Raw genomic sequence first — 27,727 nt, 5'->3', positions numbered from 1 at the left:
GGCGAGGGCTGAAACCGCGGCAGCCGAGCGGCACCAGCAGGTACTCCAGGCCGGGTAACTACCCCCTGCCACGCCGTGCCGATACTCCCCGCCTTGCTGCTCACCGTCGTCATAACGTTGGGATTAGCGTGATAACCCGTGGCGCCTCAAACTTTGGTTCGGTGAACCCGCTCTCGCTGTCTAATTCTGGTCTGGAGGCAATTAGTCGCAGGAATCATAACAAAACTTAAAGCAGGAGTTAGTAAAATTTTTTTTGTTGCGAATCCTGCCGAGCTGGCCAATTTCTCCTAATGTATCCATGTCATAATTTTGGCTGTCAATCAAGAGCTGTTCACCCTCGCCGCGCAAAGCCCAGTCTGGGCGAGACTTCTCTCCTGACTCAGAGATTATTATCTGCGAACGAATGTAGGAGGAGGAGGCAGGAGGCAGCGAGCAAGGCAAGCGCAAATCTATACACTTTACAGCTAACCGGGAGACTCAGGTTCAAGGGGCCTGCAGGACTCTAATTCTTGCGGAAATACGAGGGAACTTTCTGGGTGCTCTCCTAGGGCGACTAGGGAAGGGCTCGGAATCAGAAGGAGTGGGGGAAGCGAGTTTGATTCATCTACCAACGTGAAAGTACGAAGTCAACCACGAATGATTTTGGAACAGTGTTTTTCGGATAGGATCGACAAAGTGTTTGTTGTTCGAAGTAGAATGTGGTGTACGACCAGCCCTCGAAATAAGCTAAAGTTGTTGATAATGAACGGTTTGAAAAAGGGTCTGCGCATGTGACGTTGCCGACTGGCTACTCGTCCACTCCAGCGGCCTCCAGAGTCCCCCCACCACTTTGGTTGCTAAGCCCCCACACCCACCACCCCACCACTCCACACCACCTGCTGGGTCGGTTGTCGGTTTTGTAGGATCGTGCTCGTGCCTGCTGTTACGTTGTGTGTGGTTAAAAGTTTCATGTGTGTCACGGGGAATACGTACGTTGCTATCAGGTATTGTTTTTTAGTCAGTCATGTCAATTTCTTGGCAATTTTTGTGTTTGCTGCACAATCATGACGGTTTTTAGTTGTTTTGTCTCTTGTTTTCGACGGAATCGCTGTCTACCGGCTAGAGCCCTAAAGCCCCATTTGGCGCCTCTCTGTACATGCAGTGGCCTAGCCCAATTATTTATTGTCCGTGCCACAATTTTATCCCATTTTCATTTCAACATTTTCTCTCCATCGAATCGTCCTGTCCCACCGGTATTCTCGTTGTGTCAGTAATTTAATGCCGACGAAAAGTGTTAAGTTTGGGTTAGGGTCCATCTTTCCGTGTTGTGGGCTTCTATTTACCGTGACATAATGGCTCGTTGTTTCCATTGCTTCGATAGATTTTCTTTCTTTGTTCTGTCTCGTTTGAGCTGGATATCATACTACCTTGTGCCGGGAGGATAAGGATGTGCAAGAACTTAACCTAAGCTGTCTCTTTGGTCTTCGCGAGCCGATAGACTTTGGTAGTGTGTCACGTTTCTGTAGGGTCGCCTGTTTATCTGTCTATGACTACGCTTGATGTTTGAAATGTCGTTTCGGCCTCTAATAACTTTATTTTGTGCATGTCTGAATAATACATGATTAACTGTTAACTCTGCTGAAACTGCCTTCTTAATTTAACTTTTGTCTGTTTTTCTTTATTCACAGGAAGAATGGACACTTTAGTGGAGGATGTATCTCTTGTAATGAGTGCACTAGACAGTCATGGTGCTACTGGATTTGTGAACGCCAACGCAGTCTTTGAGAGGCTGGAAAGTTATAATTCTTCTAAATGTCAAGGCAAAGAACTAGTCAACAAAGTTGTCACAAGTTTTCTAATAGATCTCGGTTTGGCACCACCCGTCAGTGACTCTCCAGAAGTGCAGATAGTTGATGTTGTTGAACCGAATGGAGCAGCTGGACCGTCATCACTAAATGGCGCATCTGGATCATCAACATCGACAGGAGCAGATGGACCATCATCACTCCCTTCAAGCTCTGTCGGGGCTCTTGATAGCAATGCAACTGCATCGTCAGTACCTTCTCACTTAAAGGGTCCAGCTGCAGCTGGGCCTAGCAAAGCTCTCGCTATTGACTCAAGCGTGGAAACATGGACTTTATCACCAGGTTTATGTCAAGCCTTTAATGAACCTTATTCTCCTCTTGTCTCATATCCTTCATCACCTGAAGAAGGCAAAGAGGAAAAAACTGCAAGTAATATTGTACCTACAAGCCTAAGCAATGGTTCGAGTACAGGTGCCATTCCTAAAGTTAAACAAAGTGTTCCTACATCAAGCCGAACTTCTCCGGACTTGTTGAATAATTCTGAAGCTATAGAAACACTTAGGCCAAATTTTTTGAAGAAGAATAGTTGTGAAGATCTTTCTGCAAGTAATGTGTCTGTTTCCTCCCCTTCAAAGAGGGAATCTGATGTTTTAGAGCCTTCAGAATCAACTATTTCTGCCAAGAAACTGAAAAGTAGTCCCATCAGTCCTAAGATGAAAACAAGTCCAGGACGTAGTCTAGCATTGAACAGTGCTCAGGGCTTTTTGGATCAGACAATGAATGTTGATAACGTAGGAAGCATAGCTGCCCCTAATCCAGAGAGGAAAACAGCTTTGAAAGAACCAAAAGCTGCTGCCCATGTTAAAACTTTAAGTGAAATGTTTCCTGAAGCAGACCCTCAGTATTTGTGGGATAGAGCGGAACAAATTGAGAATGATGATGCATTAGGTGCATTGATTGAGTCTATGCTCTCTAATGATGATTACCCTAGAGTGTTTCAGAGTAAGTTATTCCAACTTGTTTCACAAATTTAAATTTTCATTAATTGAGTAATAATTATCTTAATGAATGCTTATTTGGTTTTTATGATTGTGTTTCAGGTAACAAGTCATTTAGGAATGCAAGTGCTGCAGCTGGTTCTGCAAATGGCTTATTTAATGGAGATTCAGAATTTCATGAGTTCAGTAAACCATCGACTTCTACTGCTACAGTTGTGAAATCGGAACCTTCATCATCAGTTCCAGTTGTTAAATCTGAACCATCATCATCAGCTCAAGTTGCCAAAGCTTCCTCTTCCAATCTCTCTACTGAAGACAACCGTGCCATAGCATCTACCTCAAAGGCCTCAGGTTTTGTAAATAAGCCTTTGACAACAGTGTCCAGTTTGAGTGAAGCTAAGAGGAGAATGAGCTTGGAAAATAGCAGTGCAAGCACAAGTGCTGTAACTGAAACTCCTGCTCCTGCACCACCACCTAGAGAACCCTGGCAGGATCAGCACGAAATTTTCCTACAGATTTTTCCGGATGCCGATCCATCATACTTAGAAGAAAAGGCACGATCTCTTTATGACAAAGAGGAAGATCTGAAGGTCTGTGTAGCCAATCTTCTTGAGAACAGGGATTACCCATCAAGGAAGGATTGGGAGTGGCGCCAAGAGCAGCTAGCATTACAAAAGAGGTACACTGAGGAATTCAGCATACCCAATTTTCTGGAAATATTTCCTGATCCTTTCACATACTTTGCTGATGAGAAGAGGAAATGCACTAATCCAAACCAGGCTTCCATGTTTCTGAGGAATAAGTATGTCCAGGTGCCTTTCTGTGTTGTCTTTTATGTAAGTCTTAGAATCAATTGTAATGTAAAAATATTTTTTTCATCAGGTACCGTAAATTAAGGGTTGCTGATATTGCATCAACCTTCTCCCGTCATGGCTACAACTTGACTTTGACATGTAGATCCTTAGATAACTGGAATGGAGCAACACTTAAAGGTCGGCGCACTCAGGTGGAATATGATATCAAGAAATCAGGAGGCAAAGGTGTTGATGTTCCTTTCCTACAAGAGGTATGTCTTTATCAGTAAGCCTTGTGTCAACCATAACTGATCAATGATAATGCACTGTGTTACTGCTATTTTGTATCCAGATTGCTTTCATTGAAAACGAGCAGAAAATAGTTGAGTTTTTGGAAGCTAAAAAGAAGAGACGTGAGGATGCATTCAATGAGGTATGTCTTATTACAACACCAGAAAGTAATTCTGTTGTTAAAGGAATGAAATTAACTTTCACTTATAATGAAACATTTGTAATGTTCCTTCCTTTCAGGCTAAAGCCAAAGGAGAGCTGTTGCAGTGCCAGTGCTGCTATGATGATGAGGTCTTGCTGGAAGATGTTCGCAACTGTTCTGAAGGCCACTTATTTTGCGTATCCTGCTTGCAAAAGTATGTCTCCAATAGACTTTGCAATTCAGTTGTTAAAAGTACCATTATGTCATCATAAATATATATATATATATATATATTTTTTTTTTTTCACAGGAGCTCTGAGCAGAGAATTGGTGATGGACAAACAACATTCCCCTGTTTGGAAGATTGCTCTGCAGAATTTGGCCTGCAAATGTTACAGGTGTGTGACCTGGTTGCACATTTTGTACCAGTCCCGTTTTGTTGTTTTCTGTAAAATAATCATTGTTTCTTATTTATTTATCTGTTGTAGGAAATTCTGAAACCCACCATATTTTCCCGCTTGGTCCAGAGAAAGCAGGCGGAGGAAGTCAAAGCAGCTGGCATTGAAGATCTTGTGCAATGTCCTTTCTGTGATTTTTGTAATATTCCTCCCAAGGATGATAAAGTATTTCGTTGTCTCAATCCTGATTGTATGAAAGAATCCTGCAGGTTTGTACTGCATGATAATGCTTCAATGCTCTATTGACCCTTCTGTCTGTCAGGATACAAGATTTTTTCCTTTTTAGTCTTTAAACATGGAATGAATATTGTCATCATATATTGCTTTAGGACTGCTCACACATCTCAACATTATTGTTAATTCAAAATTTCTTTCAGGCTGTGCAAGGAAGAAAGTCATGTCCCCCTTCGTTGCGAAGAGGTTGAAAGGAAGAGCGAGGTTGAAATCCGAACTTACATAGAAAACAAAATGACTGAAGCGCTTGTCAGGTATGGTGTCTTTCCTTGGTCTATGTTTATATTAGGTTATTAGAAACTTGATTGACTGACAGTTCTACCTTATTTTTCAGAACTTGTTGGAAATGTAGTAGGAAGTTTGTGAAAGAGGACGGCTGCAATAAAATGACTTGTACATGTGGTGCATTAATGTGCTACGTATGCCGCCAGCCAGTTAAGGACTACTCTCATTTTAATGGCCAAGGAGGAGATAATTTTGAACGGTTAGTTATTGTTCAAGCTTCCTTTTTATTTCTTATTGTGCTTGATGAACTTGATGCATGATTGCTTTTGCCGCAAGTTTGACCAAACCACTCTTTCATTTTGCTTTTTGTGAACTCAACCTGTGCCAAGCTGTAGAAGAGCTGTATCTATCCATGTGTTTTCAGTACACTGTTTTTAGGGAAGGTTCAATTTATGACAACATTATTTACTCATCAGATTTGCAAAGTTCCACAGACACTCCTCACATGTGTCTAACAATACACTTCATTTCCATTCAATACACCTCAAATCAAAGTCTGCATTAGAGGACTGAAAATTGAGTCAATATTTTTCTTTCTCTCTTGACTTCATGCCGTATTATACATTTTACTTATCTTCTGTCACTACAAATATTCGTTTTTAATTAACAAATGTAGACGCGTGTTTATTTAATATAATTTTAATCAAGACAAATTAGGTGAGTTATTCTTCCTTGGAGGGTAGTTGTGAGTAAACTTCTACTGTTGGTATCAACATGTGAATGTTTTATGTTCTCTTTCCCCTAATATCCCCTAATATCTAAAAGAAAATCACTGGCACTTTGTATTAGAGTTAACATTGGGTTCGGAAACACATGTATAGCTCTGTATCTCTATTACTGCCTACTTATGTAATGGGCTGCTTGCTTTAGCTAGGTATTAGTTAGGCTTCAGTTAGGCATTTTGTTGCATGTTATTTCAGCTTAGTGTGGTGCATGTGGTTATCAGTAAACGTTTTTTGATTTTTTAATTATTTAGTTTTTTGTCGATTCCTGTACACTAATGCTAAAATTAAGTTCATAGAAGTTGGAAGTTCCATGAGTTCTGACGTACACACTCTTGGTTTGGATGGCAGTAGCCAGTAAACGTGATTGAAGGGTCTCGTTCTTATAAATGAAAGGCATGTCTGCAATCAAGCCCATGCATCCTTCCTTTTTTATTTGCATCATTCTTTAATTTTTTAATTGTTTGAACAAAACTAGGTAACAGCATGTATTTTATTGCTTTGGGTGTAACTCATGATGTTTGGTTTTTAGGTGCCCCTTGTACTCGGACCATCACGCTTTAGAAGTTGCTGAGGTTAAAAGAATGGCTGCTCTGGCCAAAAATGAAGTCTTATCAAGGGACCCTACTTTGACCTTAAAGCATGATCCAACCAAACTGCTTCCTGTTTATCCACAACGTGCTCAGACCAGACATTAGGATCCTAAGATGACTTATTCTCAATAATCGCTGAGATGCAAGCGCAAATTGGCTACATTCCTGTTAATTTTTAGTTCTTTGCTGTTAACTTCTCAACAAGAATACTTTCTTGCCAATCCAGAGGGGTTGGAATTTCCCTCTTTTGTTTGGAGATTTCGGTTTTTACAGTTAGTTCTTCTACAGACTTCATTCTTTTCTTTTCTACTTAAAAATATCAATATAAAATTTATTATTGACTGGATAGTTCTGTTTTATTAGAATCCAAAACATTTTTTTCTTACTTTTGTCTCTTAATGTACAGCTTTCAAAACCTTTTCTTTGACTACTATTACTATTGAAACTGTTGTACTTTGTCCGTTTTTCTAAACCACTTTCAAGTTCATATATTTGTATTGTTTAACATCTCAAATCAAACTGCCATTTAATGAATAAACCAACCAAACAGAAACTTCTCTCATCTTATTTAAGTGTTCATTTGCTTTCCATCTTTTTTTCTTTTGCCATGTTTTCTAAGTTCTGAGTTTTGACACTGCACTGTTAGTGTAGACACTTAGCAGGTGTTCCATTTGATCCAGTGACATTTTTATCATAAATTCGCCAGGTTGTGTGAAGGTCATAAGATAAGCATGGGTTGCGTGAGTTGTTGATGTGTGCGATGTGCAGGTCATGAGATAAGCATGAGGTGCGTGAGTTTTTGATTACTGCCATGTGCATTACTGCCGGCTGTCTCTTAAAGATAAGATGGAGCTAAGCTGTCGGGTTTTATTCTCGTGTGGTAAAATTGGTGTCATAGCTTCCATGTTTTGCGACATCAATCTCTTGTTATGGGTCATTCTACTATGGACGTAGCAAGGCTTTTAATATGCATGTGATATTGCTGTTTGGCGCCTAATGATGATGCTTTTATTCTGCTCACAATTTTGAAAATCTTACCACACCTTGATCGGAAGCCCTGCTTCTGTCGAGGTCTACAAAGTGGCACCCTGCCTGACCAGTTGCTGCTCTTCCAGGTGCCCGCTGTGGTCCAACAACGACGACCTCCACGTGGACGCCGTCGTCAAGGTGGCGGAGGCCGCCAAGCAGGAGGCGCTGGCCCAGAACCCCAACGCCAAGCTGGTGCACGACCCCACCCTGGTGCTGCCCGAGGCCAAGAACAAGGACCGGCACCGGGTGGTGCCCCGCCACGGCCACGGCCACGCCGCCGTCCTCGGCGCCGCCGCCGCAGCGCTCCGGGACAACCTCGCGGAGTTGCAACGCCGCCATCGCCGTTGGACCGATCAGCTCGCCGTGGAGCAGGACGCCCACCGCAGCCGGCGTTTGCGGCTCCGGGCCGCCGACATCGCCCAGCAGATTCGCGCCCTGCGGATGCGCGAGCAGTTACGCCAGCAGCGGGCCGCGCGGGTGGAGCAGGAGGCCGCGCGCCTCGCGCAGCAGGAGCGCGTGCTTCACCGGGACGGCCAGCGCGGCCAGCGCGTCGAGCTCAGGCTGCCCGCGTACGTCCTCCAGCGCGCCCAGCGCGGCGAGCTCGTGCAGCAGGAGGAGCGCCGCGGGCCGGGTGAGCAGATCGGCCACCAGGGACTCGAGGATGTGCGCCTCCGTCTAGTGACTGAGCAAGCAGAGCTCGAGCGTCGAGATCAAGATTTCCGTCGCCAGGTCGAAGAGAGAGCCGAGCAAGATGTCCGTCGCCAGGTCGAAGAGAGACTCGAGCTAGACATAGCTCGGGCCGTTCAGAACAGCCTTGTGACTGCGCTGCAGGTCCGCCCCGCCCCGGTGACTGCTCCACAGCCTGCTCCACAGCCTGCTCCCCAGCCGGCTCCCCAGCAAGCCCTTCAGCACGCCCCTCAGCGAGCTCCACAGGCTCCCCAGGCCGCACCGCAAGCACATCAAGTCCCTCCTGCCTACTCGGGTCCTCCATATCAGCCGACATATGCAGCGCCCTACCAAGTTCACGTTCCCCAGCAGCCACCTCTGTGGCAGGCCCCAAACGCTCCCCTGACCGTGACAAACGCAGCTCAAGTCAGAGCCTTCTTCGCGCAATCTCCCCCACTGCCCTTCCGGCTGGCGCCCCCCGCGCCGTACCCACCAACGTGGCAGCAGCTGCCCAATTTTGACAACATTATGAATTTGGGAAGAGTGAACCCTGCTACGTTACCTGGTGCGAACCAGCAGCACTTTCCCCAGTGATGACTCTCGCCTTTTGACGTCATGTCACACCTGTGTGCATGGAAGTAATACCTGCAAGTGTCAAGTTGTTTTTTTAAACAAGTATGTTTGTTTACTGTGGGCTTTGTAACAACTTTGTGCCTAATGTACCTGCCAAATGTGATGCTAATGTCATTGAAATTGGGCATATAGTTAAATGTTTTTAAATGTGTAATGGGTCTGACTTTGGGGAAAATTTCCCTTTCTCTGTTCTGATCTCATTCTTTTCCTAAGCTATTTCATAAGTTGTACTAGTTCGTGTTATATTTTAGGAACATGAGAATTAAAATTTAGGAGGTGAGTCTGACGCATAGTCTGAGGGGCTACCTTATTTTCTTTGTTATGTATGACTTACGATATGTTGTCTGTTTAGTGCAAGTCCAAGTGCGTGTATCTGACCTATGCAAAATTGACCTTGTTTGATTTTAAAAGGTGAGCTGTCTGATTTGTTTGACTTCATCAACCAATACTCAAATATCTAATTCAATGCTCAGCTACAACTTATTCTTGAATGATTTCAACGTTGAGTCACTTTCTTTTTTTTTCCTGTTGAGCAAAAGGAGTATTGGCTTGATTTTATGGCCTAAATTTCAATTTCTTGATTGATTAGTTTTTACATTTGCCAATGATTACAGTAAATTTTTTGTGTAAGAGTATTCAGGTCTGATTAGTCATGTCTCTGTTTTGTACGGGCAGATTTCTATTTTTAAGCCAGAGGATCCAAACTTCTGTTGTTTGAGTCTATTTTGTATGCGTAGAAGATCATTTATGGAGTACTGCTGTATTCTAGGTATCTTGCGTGTTGAAATACTTTTATATTCGTTGATGCTTATAACAAATTGCAAATTTAACTTTTGTAAGCATTGTATGTTTTTCATGAGAATATATTGAGATTATTCTTGGTATGTGAGAGGTTGTGTCTGTTGTCTTTCTGAGTTTCCTTGGCACCACCTGGCCCTTTCGCACTGAACCTAGTTAATCGCTAATGATGTCCTGCAGCCCTCATGTGCTTTCGTGCTTCTCTGTCTGATTAGTCGCTGCTCTTCCAGGTGCCCGCTGTTTTCCAGCAACGACGACCTCCACGTGGACGCCGTCGTCAAGGTGGCGGAGGCCGCCAAGCAGGAGGTGCTGGCCCAGAACCCCACGGTCAAGCTGGTGCACGACCCCACCCTGGTGCTGCCCGAGGCCAAGGACATGGACCGGCAGGGCGGGGCGCATGCCCTCCCAGGCGCATATGCCCTCCCAGGCTTCGCACAACCCGCCGGCCATGTCGCCGGTCCTGCAGCCGCGGCGGCTCGACCCGCCGCCGATGATGCGTTTGGTATACTAGGATGGGCGAGGGATGCCGCTGCATTGAACGAGCGCCTAGTGAATGTGCAAGCTGCAATTAGGGCTCTTGATGCTCGCCGCGCTGCGCCCGTGGTTGGTTGGGCAGCACCACTTCTTGACCCCATTGCACCACTTCCAGCTCCTGTTGCTGTCCCTGATGCACCTCGTCTTTTCTTCCCTATAGCACCAGTTCGTGTTGCTGTCCCTGATGCACCTCATCCTGTCCCTCTAGCACCAGTTCGTGTTGCTGTCCCTGATGCACCTCATCCTGTCCCTCTAGCACCAGTTCGTGTTCCTGTCCCTGATGCACCTCGTCCTGTCCCTGTAGCACCAGTTCGTGCTGCTGTCCCTAGAGCAGCACGCCCTCGTCCTGTTCCTGCAGCAGCCCCCCGCCCTGCAGCCCCCGCCCTGGAGCCCGCCCTGCGCCCTGCAGCCCCCGCCTGCAGCCCCCCGCCCTGCAGCCCCTCGCCCTGCAGCAGTGGCTCGCGCTCCGGCGCTTGTCCGGCCAGCGGTTCTCCGCCCTGCGGTTCTTCAGCCTGCAGCAGCGCCCCGCCATGCCGCTGCTCCGCGCCCTCGCCTTGCAGCTCCTCGCCTGGCGGCTCCTGCTCCTCCTGCAGATGCTGCTCGCCCGCGCACTCGCGCTGCTGCAGGTGCACGCGCCGGGGCCGCTACCCTTCCTGAGGGAGCTACCCGCCCAGCTGAAGCCGCCCGCCCTGCTACAGCTGCCCGCCCTGCTACAGCTGCCCGCCCTGCTAAAGCTACTCGCCCCGCAAAGAATTGATGAATTGATGTCTTTGTTACCTAATGCACTGTTACAATGAACTTTATCGTGCAACGGTTTTATTTAATGTGTATGTATTTGTTAGTCATTATTTTTAAAATTTGGCCATGTTTCACTTCTTTTTTTGGAAATATATGAAAGAGATTACTGTTGACATTCGGTGTGGTTATTTCCATCCTTATTACATTTTTCCCCCCGTAAAAGAGGTACTGAAAAGCACCATGGATTCGTACTCTTATCGTTTATTGGATATTCTTTCGAGCAGTGATGTAGTCACTATTGGACAGTTTTAGGTGGAGCTTCTTGACTACCTCGATGGAAATAAATAACGTCCTCTGTTCTGGTGCAGTACTCTGACGATCTGCGTGTCTCAAAAGTTGCATTAAACTGGATTTTTCTTCTCGGTTTGGCCCGCAGCAAGTGCCCGCTGTACAGCAAGATCCAGGAGCTGCATGTGGACGCCGTCGTCAAGGTGGCCCAGGAAGCGAAGCTGGAAATGCTCGCGCAGAATCCCGGCGCGCAACTGGTGCACGATCCCACTCTGATCGCGCCCCAGATCGTCCCAAAGAAGAAAAAGAAGAAGAATTAATCGAAATAGCCATTGTACTATTACGCCGTATTCATTCGTTTCAAATTCTAGTGGTGAAAAATTTTCTCACATTGAAAGTTAATTTTAGTTCAGATTTCAAGAATCTTTTTAAAATGGGAAAATGTCTGTTCAGCTATTTTAAGTATGAATTTGTATAAAATATAATAAATGATTTAACTATAAATGCTTTATTTACATCGCCCTTCCCTCTGATTTTGATTTGGATTCTTTGAACTGATAACAATTTGCTAAGACATTGGGGGAATGCGCCTTATCTAAACTGTGTGACCATAAGAAAGGAAACGACACTGATAACACTGACGAATCCAGTAGGGCCAGGGCAGGCAATAGGCAAAAGGTCTGTTTCCAACTATCCAACAATTCGACTCATTCCGGCTGCTTCTGAGGGGCATGAGACAAGTGGTGCACCTTGATATATGTCGAAGGCAAACTATGTCCAGTCACTTTTGCGGCATCCGGAAGCTTCAATCGCAAGTTGAAGGTGCGTCCCCCCCTGCGTCGCCCCTGGCACCATGGCCGTCGCCCTGCGCATTGGAGTAGCGCGACGGTGCAGCTGTTCCTGTTCGAGTCCTGGTGGGAAAATTGAACCTTTTTTGAATTTTGGGCATACTTTAAGGTGTCTTCTTTCCGAAAATGCCCGAGCTATCTCATAAATCGCATATTTAGTCGGAGAAATAGTGAACTACAATTCGCAAGGCAGAGATTCCGGCCAGCTCCGTTGCGAGTCCATTACCCCTTGTCTCATGTGAGAAGTAAGCGTGGGCGAGGACCTACAGTGCACGGGCTGTCTGCCCTGCAGTCTGCGGGCCGGGCGCAGGCTTGGGCTGGCTTCGTCAGACTCCGTGGCGCCGTCGGGTGGCTGGGAGGGCTGGGACTTGGCGCGACGTCCCACCCCACCCTGCGCGCCGCGGTGCGCCGCGTGCCGCGTGCCGCCAGCGGTGCTGCCCCAGCGCCGCGACGCCGCTCGGCGCTCAGTGCGCCAGCGTCCGGCACACCGCGCGGTACGCCAGTTCCTGCCGCCCCTCGCAAGGTCCCCGGCGAGTCCTTTGCCGTCGTGTGCGGCGTACTCGCTCTCGTAGCGCCAGCCGCCAGCACAGCGCAACACCGGCATGGTGCCCAAACGGCCTCCGCCATGAAGGCCTGTCTCGCGTGGCGCCTCGCCTGGCGTGTCGCCTGGCTGGCCGCGCTGGCCGTGGCCGTGGCCTGCAGCGGCGAGGAGGCCGAGGTCGACGAGGAGGTCCTGCTTAACCCGTACTCTGTGCTCGCCCGGCCCGCGGCCTCGGACACCACGCCAGCGCCGGCGGCCGAGCCGCAGAGACACCACCATCGGCACGAGGGCAAGGCCGGCAAGGCGGGGCGACGCCACCACCGCGGCCACCACCCCGGCGCGGAGCTCAGCCTGTGGGACGTGGAGCAGCAGTCCGAGGCCGTGGCCGGGGCCAGGGTGTTGACGACGCGCAGCGTCAAGCAGGAGGAGGACGTGACGGAGCACCCCGTCGTGACGGAGGAAACGCAGCCCGCCGTGCCGCAACAGCTGTTCGAGAACCTGGCCGAGATCGAGCACGCCATCAGCAAGAGCAGCCACCGTCTCGCGGGTGGCGGCGGCCACGGCCACGGCGCTGGCGTCCCTCGGCGCCCTGCGGCCTCGACCGCGCGCCCCGAATCCCTCATCGGGCCGTGGGACCTGAGTCGCACAGTGCAGATACTGCGCCGCAGCCACGACAAGGGCGTGCTGGCCGAGTACAAAGCCTCCACCATGCTCTCCGTGGAGGCCGAGGCCGCCAAGCTCGCCGATGACCGCGGCACCTGGGAGGGCCAAGGACTCGAGCACCGCGACGAAGACCTTATTGTTGTGCGGGAGGACGATTACACCCCCGCCCCCACCCTCTACGAGGAGGACGACGACGACGACGACGACAACGAGGTGCGCCTGGAGGTCGAGGACGGCGTCGAGGACCGCCAGGACAAGCAGGACCTGCAGGACGTCGGGAGGGACGCCGCGAGGGACAGGACGCCGGGCGCGGAGGACGCGACGCAGGAGAGCGTCATGGAGGTGGAGGACTTCGAGATGCCCAAGAAGGGCCACGTGGACATCGTGACGCGCTTCCTGCGCATCGTCGAGTCGCAGCACCTGCTGGGCGAGAACTGCACCGCCGGCACCGACCTCAACCTGGGCGAGGGCGTGGTGGACCGCTACGCGCAGGTAAGACTTGCGGCCTGCACAACAGGGCCTTACTGGAAGCAAGGACAGAGGAATAAAAGAATAAAACACGTTAGGCGGCACTGCCGGCACTGCCTGCGAGACGGCGGGCCGAGCCGTGACACAAGGCGAGTAGGCAAAAAGTGACACCCCGCACAGTGGGCCAGAAGACCGGTGGAGGCGGCCAAAATTCTAGACGCGTTTTGAGCTCCAGAGTCGCTAAATGGGACTCGAACCGAGCGTGTGACCCCACCAATGGATTCCTCGTTCGGAGAGCAATCCATTGGTGGGGTCACACGGTTTGTTCGGGTCCCATTTAGCGACTCTGGAGCTCAAAACGCATCTGGAGTTTTGGCCGCCTCCGCCGGTCTTCTGGCCCACTGTGGCCTGTTCGGGCCTGTCAGGCTGGGAGGGGCAACCCTTTCGACAGCAATGAGCAGCGTTGCCTACGCGGGATGGCTGGGGGACGTGAGCGCGGACGCGAGACGCGACGGGGCCGAGTCACCGAGTCCCTTGGCAGGCTTGGCCTTCGGCTTGGCCAAGGCTTGGCAGGGTGCAGCGCGGGGCGCATAATCTCAATTCCAGCCACGTTTATCACTTGTCTTAAACCTCATGTCTCCGTGTCAGAGCGGCCGTATAAACGCCCCCCCCCCTCCCCCCTGTCTTCCGGCGGAAAGTCCTTCGTTTTCGGCACTCTATTGCTGTTTCCGCGTCCTTCCCACGCCCTTCTTTTTGTTGGCTCGGCTGGGTTGGCACACTGTTCGTTCGGGTCTCGGTCTCCATCGGGGAGAAAAAGGCGAGCCACTTTACAAGTGAGGAGGGGGAAGCGACCCGCCGTCTTTCCCTCTAAAAAAAAATAATTTTTTTTTAGTTGTTCCTCAAGACTTTGGCACTTTTCGCGGTAACCTCATTTCGCCTGTAGAGATAAATAATTACAGCGATTTCTCGAAACGTCGTTCGAGGATTCGATTTAAAAGAGGCTCTCCCGCGCCGTGCAGCGCCGCTCCAAACAGCCCGTTGCAAAAGGGACACCTTCCTTCCTGTTCCTTTTGCCTTTTTTCTTTTTCCTTTTTTTTATTTTAAATAACGGCGGACACTCCCGCGGCGGCCATTACCAACGCGTTACGGCGCCACTGCGTGCGTGTCCTCATACGACCCTCTCCACTCCTTTCTATTTTTTTTCTTTCTCTGTCTCGCTCTCTTTCATTTAAAAAGTAAAAAGCTCTTTTGCGAGTGCGTTCCGGTCCGGCGCTTCTACCTGCACCCACACTGTGGGCCGCACCCACACCGCCCGGCCCGCTCTTTGACGCACCGCCCTTTAATGTTTGACGGCACGGCGCACTTGATGATGACGGCGGCGTCCCGGCGTCCCCGGCAGCGCCGGACGGTCGGCCTCGTCAGCCTGCGGTGCCGAGGGTAGGCAACCCGAGCGCGCCGCCGCCGTGCGGGCTGGCCCGCCCGATGGTCGGCGGGCGCTCCGGCCTCCTCCAAGACTAGCATCTTCGCGGGCAGAGCGATCCCGAACGCTCCACAGTGGGCCAGAAGACCGGTGGAGCGGCCTAAATTCTAGACGCGTTTTGAGCTCCAGAGTCGCTAAATGGGACTCGAACCGAACGTGTGACTCCCACCAATGGATTCCTCGTTCGGAGAGCTATCCATTGGTGGGGTCACACGTTCGGTTCGAGTTCCATTTAGCGACTCTGGAGCTCAAAACGCGTCTAGAATTTTGGCCGCTCCGCCGGTCTTCTGGCCCACTGTGCGCTCCTCTCGTCACGCCTTCTCTCTCGCACTCATGCTGCTTTCCGCACGGGTGCGAGAGAGGCAGAGCAAACGGCGTGGGATCGGCACCGCGGGCACATGCCGGCAACCTTGCCGTGCCCCTGTGTGTTTGCGGGGCGGGCAGCAGGGCCGTGGGGCAGTGGGGCCGGGCACAGCAGGCAAAGTGGGCTGGCTGGCCGGGGTTGGTTCTTGTCGCTCGCAGCGCGGCGGCGCGGGGGCGCGGGGGAGAGGGGAAGGGGTTGGAGTCTTGGCTGACTGATGACTGTGTCGCTACTGCTGTTGGCTGCACACAGAGCGACCCATTTGCCGGCAACAGCCACAACAGCGGCGCAAACTGTCGCTGCGCCTCGCCCGCCCGCCGCCCCACTGCCCCACTCTGCCACCACTCCCACCTTCCCAGAGGTTCATTCCGACCGCGTGGTCATACGCTGGTTATTCCGAGCATTTTTGCGCCTCTGTCACACTCATGGGGCGCTCCGCGAGAGTGCGCGAGAGAGAAGGCCTTTTCCGGTCGACCGCGCCATGGCGGCGCCCAGCGCGGCGACGTGACGGCGGAGGTGCGTCGCGGCGAGGTGTCGCCACCGCCACCGGCTGTTGGCTCATTTAAACTCGGTTTTTTGAAAGTCAGTTTCCGCGGTGGGGCTGCAAACTCCAGCGCGGCGCCGCGCCCCCCGCCCTCCCTCCACGCGGTGCGACGCGGTGCGATACATTATTCAAAAGCGTAACATGTGCCCCTGCCGCTCCTTGGAGCGGGGGAGAGGGGCTGCCCCAGGGCTGCCCGCCCCGCTCCGACAACACCCTTCTGGCGGGGGCGTGGCGCGGCCGGCGGATGCGTCTGCGCTAAACGGCTGGCGGCGGGCCTCGCCGATCCGGCTCCCTGGCCTCTCAGGCCTCCCGGACCCCGGCTGGGCTGCCGAATGGCGAAACAAGCCGGCGGACCAACTTTGCTGAGCCGTTTTAGCCGATTCGTCGGGCCGCGTCGGCCGGGTCGGGGCGCCGTGATGATGAAGCGGGCCGAGACGATCTCGTGGCGCGGCGCGGCACGGTGCACAGTGGGCCAGAAGACCGGTGGGGGCGGCTAAAACTCTAGACGCGTTTTGAGCTCCAGAGTCGCTAAATGGGACTCGAACCGAACGTGTGACCCCACCAATGGATTGCTCTCCACACGAGGAATCCATTGGTGGGGTCACACGTTCGGTTCGAGGCCTGTTCAGCGACTCAGAAGCTCAAAACGCGTCTAGAGTTTTGGCCGCCTCCACCGGTCTTCTGGCCCACTGTGCGGTGCGGCACGGCACGGTCATGAATGATCTCCAGCCCACAACTCGGCTTGGCCGAGCAGCATTACAGAGATAGCCGCGCCGTGGCGTGCCGTGCCGCGCCGCGCCGCTGAGCCCCGCGCCAGTTGTCCGCGTGACAAATCGCCTCTAATCCCGGTGATGAAGACTGAAAGCCCACTATCGGCGCGGCGCTGCAGCGGCCATTGCCGCGGCCCTCGCGGCCTCCCCGCCCCCGCCGTGCTGGCCGTGCTGGCCGTACTGGGCCGCCGTCCGGAGTAATTACGCCTACAATGGAAAAGGAGAAAAGAAACAACAAAAAACAACAGCGAAGCCCTCTGCGCGCGGTTATTCAAACTCGGCCGCCCCTGGAGAAGCGCGAGGTGCGAGGATGCATCGCGGCACCGCGACGGTCCTTGCCGCCCTGGTGACGTCCCTTCCACCGGAAATTCGCGGATCTTTTTAGACTGACAGTGCCTCCCCCCTCCCCGCCGCGCCGCGCCCCGGCGACTGTTGCCACGCCAAAGTCCCCGGAGAGCGCGCCGGCAGCACAAAGAATTCTGCCGGAAATCTCCGAGTTGAACCGTCACACTAATCTGTCTGCGGGACGGCGCGGCCATGGCGCGGCGGACGCACAGTGGGCCAGAAGCCGGTGGAGGCGGCCAAAACTCTGGACTCGTTTTGAGCTCCAGAGTCGCAAAGCAGGACTCGAACCGAACGTGTGAGCCCACCAATGGATTGCTCTCCGAACGAGGAATCCATTGGTGGGGTCACATGTTCGTTTCGAGGCCTGTTTAGCGACTCTGTAGCTCAAAACGCGTCTAGAGTTTTGGCCGCCTCCACCGTTCCTCTGGCCCACTGTGGGACGGCAGCCTCGAGCCTCGCCGGCAGCCGGGAGATAGTTTGGTGGCGGCGCGCGGCCCGCTCGGTGCGGCCCGTGGAAACCCACCAACACTTCCCCAGACCTACCCCGAAAAAACAGAAACAAAATAAAATACAAACTTCGGCCAGCACAAAAACAAAATAATGTTGCTGACATGTAACTTGTTTCTTTTTTTAGCAGATGATTCCTTTACTGCTTCAAAACATACCTAGCACAATATAAGACACATAAAGGTGTCAGCTTGCTTTCATTTAACCGCCTTTTCGCTGACGTTGGTTACAAAGAAAAGACAAATGTAACGAGTGTTCCAACAATCAATTTTATATTTTGGAGCATTTTCAACTCTGACATGCAGCGCACCCGTCTCGTTGATACAAAGCCGGCTACGTGCAGCCGCTCATAAAATTAGCAGCCCAGTGCGCTTGGAGAGCACTTCACCTTCACTTTCACGGCGCGGCCTGATTACGGCTCAGATGTTAATCCGCTAAAAAACAAAACATCAACAACAAAACACATTTTTTACTGTTCATTTTTATTTTTACTTCGTAGTAATTTCGTGTGCGCGAGGCACACGTTACGCTGGAGTGGCCGGAAGCGTGATGGCGACGTGCGCACTCACACACTGACACACAGACACACAGACACACAGACACACACACACACACACACATACACACAGACAAACGTACACCGCCACCGCCCCACACTCACTTACATACGGACGGAAGGGCGGACACACTCACACACTCTCTCTCTCTCTCTCTCTCTCTCTCTCTCTCTCTCTCTCTCTCTCTCTCTCTCTCTCTCTCTCTCTCTCTCCTCTCTCCCCCACACACACACACACACACACACACACACACACACACACCTAGATTGAAGTGAGGCGCGTTGAGCGGAGGCGGTTCGTGCATGCTAGCCGTAAAAGTGGGTCCGCGGTCGGCCCTTCCTGTAATCCAAGCCCCCGCGGCGCTGCGCCGTCGCGACACTGGGCGAAACAGAACAAATAAATGAATTCTGAAAGGAGAGGAAACACGACGAACGCAAGACGAGCGGGTGGCAAGACGAGATGGCGGAGCGCGACTTTCAAATACACCAGCCTCGGAAGCTCACCGCTCCGGACGCGCAGACTCGGTGTTGACGCCGTGAGCCCGGCCGTGAGTGCGACAGAGACAGAGCGAAGGACTCTTTGGAATCAGACTGCTGCCGGACCAATGGGCGCGGGGCGGCGTGGAGCCGGCCCGCTGTCACAACATCATCCTACACTGTGACTGTACAGGCTGCAGACTGCACGGCATCAGTATTCCTTCTGGGCCGCGTCCACGCTTGGCGCTTGGCGCTTCGCAGCGGCGTCCTGCTGGCCCCGCCTGGCCCTGCCTGCTAGTCACGCTCTCACGCCCTTTTCTGTTTTTTCCCCCCGAAAAATCCCCACCGTGACGCTGTTTTTTTGGTCGCTCTTATTTCTCTTCTCACGCCTGCCGGCCTTGCCGCAACGCCGCGACAAACTTTGCGTGCCTCGGCGGTGCAACTTTCAGGCGACTTTCATCCCGAAAACTTAAGAAAAAGGCGCGCCGCCTTTGATCTGGCGCCGGCCGAGCAACAACGGGGTGCTCATTACGGGATGGCATCGCCGAGGCATCGCCGCAGCGGGGCCGTCGCACAGTGGGCCAGAAGACCGGTGGAGGCGGCCGAAATCCCGGACGCGTTTTGAGCTCCAGAGTCGCTAAATGGTAGTCGAACCGGACGTGTGACCCCACCAATGGATTGCCCTCCGAACGATGAATCCATTGGTGTGGTCACATGTTTGGTTTGAGTCCTGTTTAGCGACTCTGGAGCTCAAAACGCGTCTAGAATTTCGGCCGCCTCTACTGGTCTTCTGGCCCACTGTGCGTCATAGGCTGAACCGGTTTTGGATGGTTGCCATAACCCAAATTTTTCTCTTGAGGTAATGTTATTTTCAGGATCACTTTTAGAGGTACCTCTACCGCAAAATGCCTATCTGTGGAAGTGTGTCCAGGTGGCCCATGGCAACGAAGCCCTCTCTAGAAAAAGAAAAACGATGGCATAAAGAGGCTCGGTTGCCTCCTGGAGAGCGGAGTTGTGACAAGAAAAACAATTAAGAAAATATTAAAAAATGAGGGAGACTAGCAATCAGAGGCTCGTGGCGTCGTCGAAGGGAATACATTAAGACGGACGCGGTGGAGTGCTCGCCCAGTCCATTTCCCCAACTGAGGCGGAAAACAGGGGAAACGGGAAAACGCCGGTTTAATCTAACGGAAGCTGCCCTTTTCCAGTCGCCCCTATTATTAATAAAAAAATAAATGGATGAATGAATGAATGAATAAAACTAAATTGGCATCCCAGCAGTGTGCTGTGCTGAGAGCATTAACCATCTCTGGCAGGCACGTTCCCACTGGCTCCCACCTGCTGCCGCGCTCCCAGCATGGCCCAGCATGGCCCAGTAGTGGAGTGGAGGTCTTAATGAATTAGTTTCGACGAGTTTCGACTCCTCACTGGCAAGTCCCTGGCGCGACACTGCGTCCTCCTTGCGTCCTCGCTGCGTCCTCGCTGCGTCCTCGCTGCGTCCTCGCTGCGTCCTCGCTGCGTCCTCTCTGCGTCCTCTCTGCGTCCTCTCTGCGTCCTCTCTGCGTCCTCTCTGCGTCCTCTCTGCGTCCTCGCTGCGTCCTCGCTGCGTCCTCTCTGCGTCCTCGCTGCGTCCTCTGCGCCCGGCGCCCTCCTGCGTCCTCGCTCTCTCGCTGCGTCCTCGCTGCGTCCTCGCTGCGTCCTCGCTGCGTCCTCGCTGCGTCCTCGCTGCGTCCTCGCTGCGTCCTCTCTGCGTCCTCGCTGCGTCCTCGCTGCGTCCTCGCTGCGTCCTCGCTGCGTCCTCGCTGCGTCCTCGCCGCGTCAGCCCAATCCTTTCGCAGGCTGAATCCTCTTTCCGAGTAGCTGCTCGGCATGGAGGCGGACGCGTGGCCAGATCCTCTCCGGACTTGTTTGAGGGCGCTGGTGGTCTGGAGGGGGAAAGGAGGGGAGGGGGAAAGGAGGGGAGGGGCGAGGAGGAGAAAGTTGTGCCGGGTAATTTGCCTGCTTGCCAGAGGACGGACGGACGGACACGGCAGAATCACGTTAGGGGAATGTATTAATTAGTCAACTCGTCGTCACGCCGGCCGGCGTAGCTTGGAGGCGGCGCGGGGGCGGCGCGGGGGACGACAGATATGTATATTTTAAACGGCCGCGCCACGCCACGCCACGCCACGCCGCGCCACGCGCTCCGTCGGCAAGGTCCAAATAATGCAACACGTAAGCCGAGTACAAATTTCGCCATGTCGGACCGAGTTTCATGCGAGCTACACTTCCTTCTCGTACTGGCTAAAAAATAATGGCGGTCGGTCCATAGCCGCGGCGCCAAGAGGAAAGCCTGGTGAGGCTTCTCGGCGCGCCGAGGCGGCTCCATGTCGCCAAGAGGATCCTCCTCAACTACGGAAAGCCCCGAGGCAGTGATGAATAGAGCACCTACACGATGTCAACTTCCCCGCGGCCTCGAAGACTCGAGCGCCAAGCGACGAGCACCCCCTCCCCCCCCCCTCTCGACCGAAGACGACGACGCCAACCGCGATCATTACAGCGTTCATAATCGCGCGCCCCCATCTGTCGGCGTTCCCAGGACGCTGGAACACCTGTCGTCCCCGCGCCCCGCCGCCTGCCCAAGGACCCCCCGGACGGAACGCCTTGAACGGAACCAAGCCTTTCTTCGCAGATTCTAAGCCCTTCGCAATCGACGCCTCGTAGACTTTTTGTTTTGCGTGCCGGTGGAAGCCTAAGTGCGCACTCTGTGCACACTTTCGCACTTACAGTGTGCCAGTGGGTACTCAGTGCAGGTCGAGAGTCTCTCTGGGCGCGTCCCGGCGGGCCAGTGGCGGATCAAGGGGGGGGGGAGTAGCACTTTTTGCCTACTTACAGGGGCAAAGTGGTGCTTTTTACCTTTCAGGCGGCTATCTAGGGGTCAAGGGGGGCGGGCAATTGCCCCCCCCCCCCCCCCCCCCCCCCCGTGGATCCGCGCTTGCGGCGGGCGCCGCGCGGTGTCGCGTGGAGCCGCGTGCCGCCGGTCCGAAGTGGCCCAATAGGTCAGCGCGACTGTCAGCGCACTTGACTTATGTCCCCATTATGCTTAGAAACACATTATGCAGCGTGGGTGCATTCGCGCCCCTCTCCCGCCCCTCCCCCTCCCCTCCTTTCCATCTCATCACTCCGGACGTCCAGGCCGCGCCGCCATGGCTGCGCGCTGCGCGGCCCGGAAATTTATCATCGTCGGCCGAAAAAGGCCTTTTTCGGATTGCAGCCGGGCGGATGGTGGCTGGCCCGGAGTCCGGCCGAGTGCACCGGGGGGAGATGATGACCCTCGGGCCTGGACCGGGGAGGGGGGAGGGGGCTGCAATCTAGCGTCTCTGTCACTCCCCCATGACGAGTGGCCCACACGGCGATCCATCCACCTATCGGGCATTTTGATCGCAGCCAGCTTCCGCTTCTTCTTTGTCTACGGTTTTTAAGCCACTTCATGACGAAATCACTCGAAACTATTCATGAAAGTGTCAGAACAAATAGATGACATATTCTAGACGCGTTTCGAGCTCCAGAGTCGCTACATGGGACTCGAACCGACCGTGTGACCCCATCAATGGATTGCTCTCCGGAGGAGGAATCCATTGGTGGGGTCACACGTTCGGTTCGAGTCCTGTTTAGTGACTCTGGAGCTCAAAACGCGTCTAGAGTTTCGGCCGCCTCCGCCGGTTTCTGGCCCACTGTGCGGCGTCGGCCTGCTGATTCGGAAAAGGAAAGCCCAAAAAAGGAGCGACGCTGCGCGGCCGCAGCGCAGCGGTGCTGTCCAACCAAAACCACCCCCCGCCCCGCCCCGCCCCGCCCCCCCGCCCCGCCCCGCCCCGCCCCGCCCCGCCCCGCCCGCCCCGCCCCGTCCCGCGCATCAGTTAATGCTGGAGATTACCCCGAAATCGTCCATAAATTACTCGGCCTTAATCAATGGGGCTTTGGATATTGCCGGCCAAGCGCTTGCCTGGCTTGCCTGGGTTGCCTCCTCATATGAGCGCCCGATTAAGGCCGGGCCGAGCGTCTAATGGCCGGGCCGTGGATGCGCAGTTTGTCATGCGGGGAAACACGTCCAACCTGCAGTTTTTTCCCTTTCCCGTGTGAGCCCGCGCCCCACCTGGACGGCGAGGACGCGAAGCAGGGCGTGTGCGAGGTCCACGCCGTCCACAGTGTCCGTGCGGGCCAGGGGCCCTCCATGCATTGCTTATGCCTCGTCGCACAGTGGGCCAGAAGACCGGTGAGGCGGACAAAACTTTAGACGCGTTTTGAGCTCCAGAGTCGCTAAACAGGACTCGAACCGAGCGTGTGGCCCTACCAATGGATTCCTTGTCCGAAGAGCAATCCATTGGTGGGGTCATACGTTCGGTTCGAGGCCTTTTTAGTGACTCTGGAGTTCAAAACGCGCCTAGAGTTTTGTCCGCCTCCACCGGTCTTCTGGCCCACTGTGCGTCGCTCGCCTGTCGCTCGGCGGGCCCAGGGCTGCCGCACGCAGCCTGGCGACATGGCATCGCCGCCCGTTTCCACCACGCCATCAAATCCCTTTGGAAAAACAAAAAAAATTATGAGGACGGCATAACCGCGAAGCCGGTCAAAGAAATGGTCGCTGGGCGGCCTAATCCACAGCAGCAGAGGAGTTTAATTTGTTTCCTGAGAGAAAGAAAGAGCGGCAACAACGGCCGCTGCAAAATGAAACGGACGGCCTAAGTGAAAAAGCACGGTATCGGTGTGCCGCCTTGGGGCGCCAGCGCGGGGCGGGGCGGGGCGGGGCGGGGCGGCGGAGGGAAGGGACGGCGCTACGGGCAGCGGGCACGCCAGGTCCGCATTGGCCGCTGGCACGGGACATGCCGTGAGGCTCGCCGTCAGCCCGCCGCGGCGCCGCGCCCCGGGGCCGGGCCGGGCCGGGCCGCCGCCGGGCCCAAAGGGACGCCGTCGTCGCGCCGTCGGCGTGCATTCGACACCCACTCACGTGGCGCCGCCCCGCCCCACAGTGGGCCAGAAGACCGGTGGATGCGGCCAAAACTCTAGACGCGTTTTGAGCTCCAGAGTCGCTAAATGGGACTCGAACCGAACGTGTGACCCCACCAATGGATTCCTCGTTCGGAGAGCAATCCATTGGTGGGATCACACGTTCGGTTCGAGTCTCATTTAGCGACTCTGGAGCTCAAAACGCGTCTAGAGTCTTGGCCGCCTCCACCGGTCTTCTGGCCCACTGTGCGGCGCCCTTCGCCGTCCCAATCGCCGTGATGACGCGAGCCCTTTTCGCGGGAAGCTTAATTTTGCCGACCGCCACTTAGGAGGTGCGCCCCGCTCGTGTGGTGGCGTGCTGACTCGCGCTCTCCGGTTCCAATTTCATCGGCGGCGGGTCGGCCTGGCCGTGGCCGCGGCTGGCCGAGACCCGCGGGCCGAGGCTGGGGCTCGGTGCTCACCCCGCCGCGGCCACGCCAGCTAAGTGAGAGCGGGCCTCGGCCTGGCTGCCTGCGGCCGGCCCGGCCGCCGCACACGGACAAAGAGATAATGTGCCGGGCTGGCAGAGCTGGCAGCCAGACAAAGCCCGCCGTAACTGAAGAGAGTTGTCGCCCCGCGTACCTGGTTTGCGCCGCCTGCGCCGCCCGCGCCGACGTGGCCTAGTTGAGGTAGTCCTGGCGCCCGGCCACCGCCGTGCATCTCGCCCTGATAAAGGGCTCGGGTCACATTCGAGCTCGGCGATAGAAGTAACCACACCCACACACACACACACGCTCACACTACATGTGCGCAGACAAAGGAGTAGAGCAATTAAAAGCCCTCGCCTGGCGGCCGGGCGGCAGGGGAAGTGGGGTGGGGAAGTTTCCAACTCGGCCTCTTTCTTGCTGTGTCGGTCTTGACCAAAGCGGGGGCAACCCCGTGACGCGCTCGACTCGAGGGCGTGTGCGCGTGAGTGAGTGAGTGAGTGTGTGTGTGTGTGTGTGTGAGAGAGAGTGTGTGTGTCACTGGTGTAAATCAACTCAGAAATTTTCTGATAAACGGTGGATTTTCTGATAACTTGACAAAAAAACATCAGATTTCGAGTATTTTCTGATAACATCAATTATTTATCAGAAAGAGGTCTTTAGAAATGTTTTTTTCTGATACTTTCATAGGTTATCAGAATAGAGACATCAGAAAAAGAGGCCTTTCTGATAAGTCGATCTGATTTCCGATAACTGCTAGTTATCAGAAATATAATCGTCAGAAATGTTTCTGATGTCTGATGTTCAAAAAAAATGAGATCCCTGTAAAATAGAAAGTTTACGTAATTTCAATTTCAAATTTGGTGAGTGTCTTGTTTGCAAGATTTGGCTAGGCCAGTTTTTATCTCGATGAGATCGGATCACATTTACTGTCTTTTTGAGAGTTGATGGCGAGCTAGCTCAATTTGGACTGCAGATTTGGATCGGACTCGGTTTCGACCCCTCTGAAGACGTTTTCCCCGTTTCCGAGTCTCATGTAGATCAAAATATATATTTACAAAGGAAAATTATTGTTCTGATATATGTCTTTGAGTCCAGCCGATGTTATCAGAACTAAAGTCATCAGAAAATTAAGGCATCAGAAACACAAACATCAGAAATAGGTGTCCGAAAAAACATCAGAACTGAGACATGAGAAATGTTCTGATATGCAAAAGTATCAGAAAATTTCTGAGTTGATTTACACCAGTGGTGTGTGTGTGTGTGTGTGTGTGTGTGTGTGTGTGAGAGAGAGAGAGCCGGCAGGGCGAGGAAGTCTAACAGCCGGCCGCGTTCTCGGATTCCGTTTTCCGCGTGGCAGCAAGCAAGCTTTGATTCAATTTTTCGGCCGAACGCAACGTGCAACTTTCAAGAGGGCGCAATTTTCCCCTGGCATAATTTTGGGGTGCGCTTTCTCTCCCTCTCCGGCCGTCGGCCCGTTCCGCCGCGCCTCTCTCTCCATCATTCAGGCCGTTATTGAGGCGAAGCAGGCAAAGCCGAGGCGACGCGCACACTCGATTAGGCAGCGATATCGGTGCGATTTGCTCGGCCATCTCCGCCATCTCGACGCGCAGCCGTGGCGCAGGCGTGGCGCAGCCGAGCAGCGTGGGCTGGCCGAAAGCCGAAGGCCGAGAGCCGAAGGCCAGCCGCACAGTGGGCCAGAAGACCGGTGGAGGCGGCCAAAACTCTACACGCGTTTTGAGCTCCAGGGTCGCTAAATGGGACTCGAACCGAGCGTGTGACCCCACCAATGGATTCCTCGTTCGGAGAGCAATCCATTAGTGGGGTCACACGTTCGGTTCGAGTCCTCTTTAGCGACTCTGGAGCTCAAAACGTGTCGAGGGTTTTGACCGCCTCCACCGGTCTTCTGGCCCACTGTGAGCCGAGGGCAGCCGCTGAAGGACCCCGCCGAACGCCTGCGGACTGCAGGGTAGGCAACGCGCCGCGCGCCGGCGTCCCTCAGCGCCAGATGTTGCCTATGCTGCAGGCGCTCGCCGCGCACCGCACAGTGGGCCAGAAGACCGGTGGAGCGGCCAAAATTCGAGACGCGTGTTGAGCTGCAGAGCCGCTAACTGGGACACCAACCGACCATGTGACCCCACCAATGGATTCTTCGTTCGGAGAGCAATCCATTGGTGGGGTTACACGTTCTATTCTAGTCATAATTAGCTACTCTGGAGCTCAAAACGCGTCTAGAATTTTGGCCGCTCCACCGGTCTTCTGGCCCACTGTGCACCGCGCCCCGCAGGCCTCCGCTTCGCCTCGTCCGCTCCCCGTCCGCTGCCTTCGTCTTCGTCCATTCTCGCTCCCAGCCGTCGCCGTCTTGGACGCAAAGTTGCTCCTACCGCGCGCCAGCCGAAAATGATGCAACATTGTATAATCGCCTTTTAATGGGTGCGTCTCCTCGTTCCGACCTCGACCTCCTCCTCCCGTTCTCTCTCGCACACACATAGAGTCGCCGCACACAGGTGAATCATACGCACCTATTTTATGGTGCCGTAAATCTTGGTTATACTCGTTCGCCTTAACGATGTCATGTGTTTGTTGCTGGTGGGGCGAATGTATAGACCCCCCTCCCCTCCCCTCCCCTCCCCACCCCTCGTTCACCTTCCTTTCACCCCAGAACAGCGAAAGCGAAGCAAGAACAAAAACCAAGTAGACGTCAATAAACAACAACAACAACCGTCTTGAAGCTTCCCAGCCTCAAGGATGCACTGTGGTCTGGGGCCGATCAGGAGCGATATCCGTTCCGTTGGCAGCCGCTGCAGTCGGTGACGGAGAAGGGGCCTCCTTCACTGGCGTGGCGTGGCACGGCGTGGCGTGGCCGCTCGCAAACGCATTAATTCATTTATTGTTGGTGATTGCGGCAAAGTCCTCGCCTGGCGGCAGCAGTGCGTCATCAGCGTAACAAGGGAATTGGGGATTTGGCGCCATTCGCGCTCCGCGTTTGAAGGATTACCGCTGATGGACCGCGCTATGGACGCCCCGCCCGGCGACTCGGCACATGGCATTGCAGCTGCAGGGAATTAGAAGGGGGTGGGGGGAGGGGCGTAAGTGGCATGCGCTTTTTGACTCTCCGCCGACCTGGAATTTCCCCAGGGGCGCTGGTGGGAAGGGGGAGGGGGAGGGGAGGGGGAGGGTCGTACAGTCCGGGCGGCTTAGTCATGCCGCAGCAGGCAGAACCATGATCACGTCGCGCGGGCCGCGCTCGTAGTCATCTTGTCGACACGAAGACGGTCATCACGACGGTCATCACGACGGTCGTTCACGGCGCGGTCACTGCGCGCGTGCCATGCCGCCCTGGTGGCCTGGTACCTTGGTGGTCTGGTGGTGGCCTAGTGCCTTGGTGGCCTGGTGCCTTCGTGGTCTGGTGCCTTGGTGGCCTGGTGCCTTGGTGGCCTGGTCTGGTGCCTTGGTGGCCTGGTGCCTTGGTGGCCTGGTGCCTTGGTGGCCTGGTGACTTGGTGGCCTGGTGCCTTGGTGGCCTGGTGCCTTGGTGGCCTGGTGCCTTGGTGGCCTGGTGCCTTGGCGACCTGGTGCCTTGGTGGCCTGGTGCCTTGGTGGCCTGGTGCCTTGGTGGCCTGGTGCCTTGGTGGCCTGGTGCCTTGGTGGCCTGGTGCCTTGGTGGCCTGGTGCCTTGGTGGCCTGGTGCCTTGGTAGCCTGGTGCCTTGGTGACCTGGTGCCTTGGTGGCCTGGT

General features: G+C 54.0%; 2 protein-coding genes across 5 annotated transcripts in view; both read left to right on the top strand.

Annotated features, from left to right (window-relative positions):
• Positions 1-828: 828 nt before the first annotated feature.
• On the top strand, positions 829-11,494 carry LOC117642170. Of its 4 annotated transcripts, none has more exons than XM_034380087.1 (11): positions 829-983; positions 1,668-2,786; positions 2,885-3,584; positions 3,665-3,848; positions 3,929-4,009; positions 4,108-4,223; positions 4,320-4,407; positions 4,498-4,676; positions 4,845-4,955; positions 5,036-5,185; positions 11,136-11,494. In XM_034380087.1, exons 2-11 carry the CDS (start codon positions 1,673-1,675, stop codon positions 11,305-11,307), a joined length of 2,895 nt encoding a protein of 964 aa, XP_034235978.1. In that variant the 5' UTR covers positions 829-983; positions 1,668-1,672; the 3' UTR covers positions 11,308-11,494. The 4 variants fall into 4 exon arrangements, with proteins under 4 accessions (XP_034235978.1, XP_034235976.1, XP_034235979.1 ...); XM_034380085.1 differs by lacking the exon at positions 11,136-11,494 and adding an exon at positions 7,417-9,518; XM_034380088.1 differs by lacking the exon at positions 11,136-11,494 and adding an exon at positions 6,241-6,787.
• A 1,479-nt stretch (positions 11,495-12,973) lies between these two features.
• Positions 12,974-27,727, top strand: part of LOC117642991 (probable G-protein coupled receptor 158) — a 175,599-nt gene continuing 160,845 nt past the window's right edge. Inside the window, exon 1 of the mRNA XM_034381628.1 lies at positions 12,974-13,531. Within this exon, the coding sequence (XP_034237519.1) occupies positions 13,085-13,531 (447 nt within the window). The 5' untranslated portion in view covers positions 12,974-13,084. The remainder of the gene's footprint in view (positions 13,532-27,727) is intronic.

Source organism: Thrips palmi, unplaced genomic scaffold, assembly GCF_012932325.1.
Source record: "Thrips palmi isolate BJ-2018 unplaced genomic scaffold, TpBJ-2018v1 HiC_scaffold_16, whole genome shotgun sequence".
Classification (NCBI taxonomy): domain Eukaryota; kingdom Metazoa; phylum Arthropoda; class Insecta; order Thysanoptera; family Thripidae; genus Thrips; species Thrips palmi.
This window is presented reverse-complemented; position numbering and strand designations above follow the sequence as displayed.

What these genes read in the sequence shown, in the direction of transcription:
- LOC117642170 (XM_034380085.1), top strand. Translation starts at nt 1,673, where the DNA reads ATGGACACTTTAGTGGAGGATGTATCTCTTGTAATGAGTGCACTAGAC. An exon ending in TCCATGTTTCTGAGGAATAA is followed by an intron (nt 3,585 to 3,664) that starts GTATGTCCAGGT and finishes TTTTTTCATCAG; the next exon opens with GTACCGTAAATTAAGGGTTG. An exon ending in ATGACTGAAGCGCTTGTCAG is followed by an intron (nt 4,956 to 5,035) that starts GTATGGTGTCTT and finishes CTTATTTTTCAG; the next exon opens with AACTTGTTGGAAATGTAGTA.